Genomic DNA, 4,391 nt, shown 5'->3' with positions numbered 1-4,391 from the left:
TGTTGGGGGGTGGGGATGTTATATGTTGTTTTAAAATTCAATATTGTCTTCAATACTTTACATTATTTGAAAAATCAAAATGTGGTAATTATGTAGAGATAATTTAGCTTAGGAGCAATCTATGTGAAATAGTTTTGAGAGCATTGAGACTCTATCTGTTTCTGTCAACCTGAAAACTCCGAGCAGGAAAACAGTCATTTGAAATGACTTGTTGATCCTTAGAAACACTGGCTTTAAAAAATTTTTTTTTTAATTAAAAAAAAATATAGTACTTAATGTTTCTAGGGAGACAGACAGAAGAACTGAATCCTAAATTTAGAAAACTGGGATGTTAGATGTGTGTGTCCATTTGTCTATCTGTCTCTTGGAAAGGTTAGGAAAGTATGGAAAGAAAAGAGTCATCACGTTTATATTTCTGTGAAGCTCTGAACTAAAATGCAGCAAAGTGAAAAAATTTCCTTTTCCAGCCCAAGACTCTCTAACAGACACATAAATCCATATCATCTATTCACCTAGAGTTATTTTTACACTAAGAGTAGGAAATAAGATAAATAATAGAATATTCATTTAGGTGTTTATAGAGTTTGGAAGTAAATTTTAAGAAAGGAAATTGATTGTAAGTATGTGTGGACAATTAGTAAGAAGAAAGAAGGAAGAAACAACCACACAGAGAAAGAGGCAGGCTGATTATTTTTGAGAAAATGTGATCTGTAAACACTGGTCTTATCAGAAACACAAACAATCTGGATATTTGACTTGAGAATTTTTAACAAGACAGGATTCTTCATTGCTTCAGTATTTTGTTTAGAGGATGATTTTCATCAATGGAAAACCCGAGTGTTAGAAACTGGAAACATGTTATCTTTATCTCTTTGGGGTTGTCTCTAATCAGTTTTTTCTGGTACTATTCCTTGCTATTTTCAATGTCTGTGAGACAAGTGAAAATTCTACTCTGCTTAAAAATATAATTTGACTACCATACTAGAAGTTATGCTAAATACATGAGATAAATCAACAGCTGTTAGATTTATGGCAAACTGTTATAAAAATTGATAAAATGAGTATTACAAAGTCCAGTTACTATTTGCCAAATGAAAATTCTACTTTGCTTAGAAATAAGTTTTCCCTACCTTCTTAGAAATTAAGACAAATACAGGTGGCAAATCACAAGGCTCTTAGATCCATACAAACTGCCCTTTTAAAAATGGATAAAATGTCCAAATAGAAAGTCCAGTAATTATTTGACATAGGAAAATTTTAGTTTCTTTTGAAATGCAATTTCCCACTCCACTAGAACTAAAATACATGAGGTAAATCAACAGCTTCATGATACATGGCAAATTGTTATAACAGAGGTAAAATATCCAAAAAGAAAGTCTGATTATTATTTGACAAGTGAAAAATCCCTCTAGGTTTTCAAATGCAATTTTCCGACCATACTAGAAGTTAAATATAGGTGGTTAATCAACAGCTTGGTACATTCAGGGCAAATTCTTGTAAAAATGGATAAAATGCCCTTATACAAAGTTCAGTTATTATTTGGTAAAGTATATAATGACAACTAACACCTTGTTCACTCTACATTTGACCTTGTAAAAATGGGTAGGAAACCATCAACATCGGGAATAAATATCTGAGAAAATCTAAAAGTCATTTAGATATTAAATATCAAAAGTCTTTAAAGTCCTTATCTACTAATATTTATTGGGCTTTTTTGTTTTTAAATTTGTTTTTAATAACACAAAAATATCTAAAGTATCTACTGATGTTTGTTATTTTTAATATTGTGTTGTTTTAGATAGCAGGAAAGTTTTATCTAAACTAATTATCTATTGATATTGCCTTTTCCCTTAGAAAAATATACTTCTAAGCAAAGTGAAAAAGATTTTTTTTTCAAATGTAGAGGGGAAAAAACCAGGAAATACAACAAAATGACAATTATGTATATGTTAGAATAGTGAAAACAGAAGAAATTCTACTGTTTTCTGGTTTTAAATATTTATATACCAAGGTTGTTCATTAAAATATTTAATTAGAAATTAATATTATTTCATTTAAAGAAAACTCTGAAAATTTAATATTATTTAATATTTAAAGGCTATTTGGAAGGAAAACCCTTGAGGAAAATTAACTTGATCCCATTTTTTAATTTCCAGAAAGTATATATGTAATCATGAAAAATATATATTCTTTAGATACCTATATAAGCATAGAGAAAGTATAAAAAAGCAGATTCTATAATATTTACTGGTATTATTGCAGGGTGAAAAGGTTACAGGTGATCTTGATTTTCTTCTTTATACTTTTCTGGGGTTCTTCCCCTGAATTTTGGACGATGAGTAGAAATCATTTTATTATGATAAAAATACTAATTAAGTTTTTTAAAATTTTACAAAAATAAATCCTGGCTAACATTTTGAAATTAAAACATCAAACTGATTTAAACTTTGAAAGTCTCGGATGGGTTTTTTTAAAATTGAATTTTCCCCATTTTTCAACTACACTACTTTTTAATTCATTTTTTTTAGGAGAACAAAGTCTATCAGTTAACAACTAGGTGAAGTAACTTGGGTTAAAAAACAAACTGCTAAGAATTTGACAGTCGGGCAGTCACCAGAACAGTGCTCTACTAAACATAAGAAATCCTAGAATTATTATGTATTGCAGAAGAGGGTTAGATTAAATTAAAAGTCACTTCTAAAAAGTATTGTGTTCTCCCAACTTCTAGAAAAATGCCTTTCATTATTGGAAATCTGCACTTCATTCATTCAATTGTTCACAATTCCTAATGGTGAACATTTATTTCTAATAAGATGTAAAATCTCAATAAATGGACTAAGTTTACTTCATTCCTAGAAAGGTTCGCTTTTTAAAGGGAGTCCCTACCACTTTGTCAAGCACAATGGGTAAAATTCTCATTTATCCTCTAAAATAGGTTGGATCAATGTTACTAAAGTATGTTCAATTTTAGTCTCGAAAGACTAATGTGTTTCATCTGTGTTTCAGAAATATCAATTGTAAACAATTTTATTTTCTCACTTAAACTTCTTTTACTAAGATTAGCAACAGATTGTCAGTTTTCCTAATGCATAACACTTTGGGGCGGTTTAAATGGGAATCTGCACTAAGGCTTTTATTTAGCATTCTTTCTCATCAGCAATTTTCCCCCACTTAAAAAAAATGTTTATTGGTATACATTCACACAAATATTTGGGGCCGAATCTCGGCAACCCGCTTCAAAGGATTAGATGTGCGGTTACCATAAGCAAACGCATTCATTCACCCTAAAAGATTTAAGAAAATGTAATGTTTGTAGGGAAAGCGAGGTCTCTCCGTAAACCTCCGTAGCTGAGAGCCTCCAAAGCCCGCCAAGCACAGTGGAAGCATCCACAGCTGTTTTCAATTGTTTTTGCTTTCTCAAAATAATGCACTTGGTGGGGCAAACGGTGCTGTTTGCAGCATCTCTAGCCCCCAAACCGGGGTTAACCCTGACCTGAATGCCCTGTTTGGCTCCCGGCATCGCATGATTTCGCTTCCCTGCTCGGTAAAAACCTAAGAAAAATGAGAAAAGCGTTTAGGAAGAAGGGTGAATTAGGTGTTTTAAATGTCGGGTTTTAGTGTTCTCTCTCACCCAGATTCAAGAAAAAGAGAAAAGATATTATTTGTATAGGGGGACGCGGTTTGACACCTATTTCCTTTGGCTCCTATCTAGGCCAAGGGGCCCCAATAACGGGGTAACATCCCCCCCAAATGGGCAGCGACCCCCAGGTCTTTGATACAAGATCGAGAGAGGTCCAACTAGGGGGCTGGGGTGGGGGGTCAGAGGGTGCTGGGAATGGAAACTGGAGCTGAAATTTCTGCGCCCGCTGGTCAGGGAGGGGCCAGTGGGGGTGCAGAGAAAAAGAAAAGGCCAGGGGTCAATCCTGGAGAGGGACCCACAGTCCCCAAAAGTAGGGTACAGGGCATTCTGAAAGAGGGATACAATGGGGGCATCAAGAGGGGCTGAAGCCCAAAGGGCGAGCCCGGGTACCCGAACCCGAGTGGGGGAGGGGGAGGCGGCGGCCTGTTTGGCCCAGGACCTCCACATCGCGCGCAGGCCACTAACCTGTCAGCAAGAATGTGCCAGTGGTCGCGGGGCTCATCCTGCGTGTCCCCCGACCCTGTCCAGTCCAAGCACAGGGGTCTCCCAGCTCCCACCACCGGGGCAAAAGCATTCTTGGCCTGGCTAGGCCGGCCGTCCTCGATTCTCCCCTCCCCTCCCTTTCTTCTTTCCTCCCAGCTTGGCCAGTTCAGCCTCAGCATCCAGCACCCCCTCCCTAATCCCCTACTCCCTCTAGCGGCGGGCCACTGAAGCGTGGCCATAGCCCCCCCCTCCCCCATCCCCCATCCCT

General features: G+C 36.5%; 1 protein-coding gene across 8 annotated transcripts in view; it reads right to left on the bottom strand.

The window, feature by feature from the left end:
* Sgce (sarcoglycan epsilon) overlaps window positions 1-4,332 on the bottom strand; it is a 70,153-nt gene extending 65,821 nt beyond the window's left edge. For 3 of the 8 annotated variants that reach the window (XM_048785953.1, XM_015488227.1, XM_048785957.1), the window contains exon 1: window positions 4,106-4,332. In XM_048785953.1, the coding sequence (XP_048641910.1) occupies window positions 4,106-4,214 (109 nt within the window). In that variant the 5' untranslated portion in view covers window positions 4,215-4,332. The remainder of the gene's footprint in view (window positions 1-4,105) is intronic. The other 5 variants (XM_048785951.1, XM_048785956.1, XM_015488228.2 and 2 more) reach the window with 2 other exon arrangements.
* Between the last annotated feature and the right edge of the window lie 59 nt (window positions 4,333-4,391).

Source organism: Marmota marmota, unplaced genomic scaffold (genome assembly GCF_001458135.2).
Source record: "Marmota marmota marmota unplaced genomic scaffold, marMar, whole genome shotgun sequence".
Taxonomy (NCBI): Eukaryota; Metazoa; Chordata; class Mammalia; order Rodentia; family Sciuridae; genus Marmota; species Marmota marmota.
Note: the sequence above shows the minus strand (reverse complement) of the source record. Positions and strands in the feature narration are given on the sequence as shown.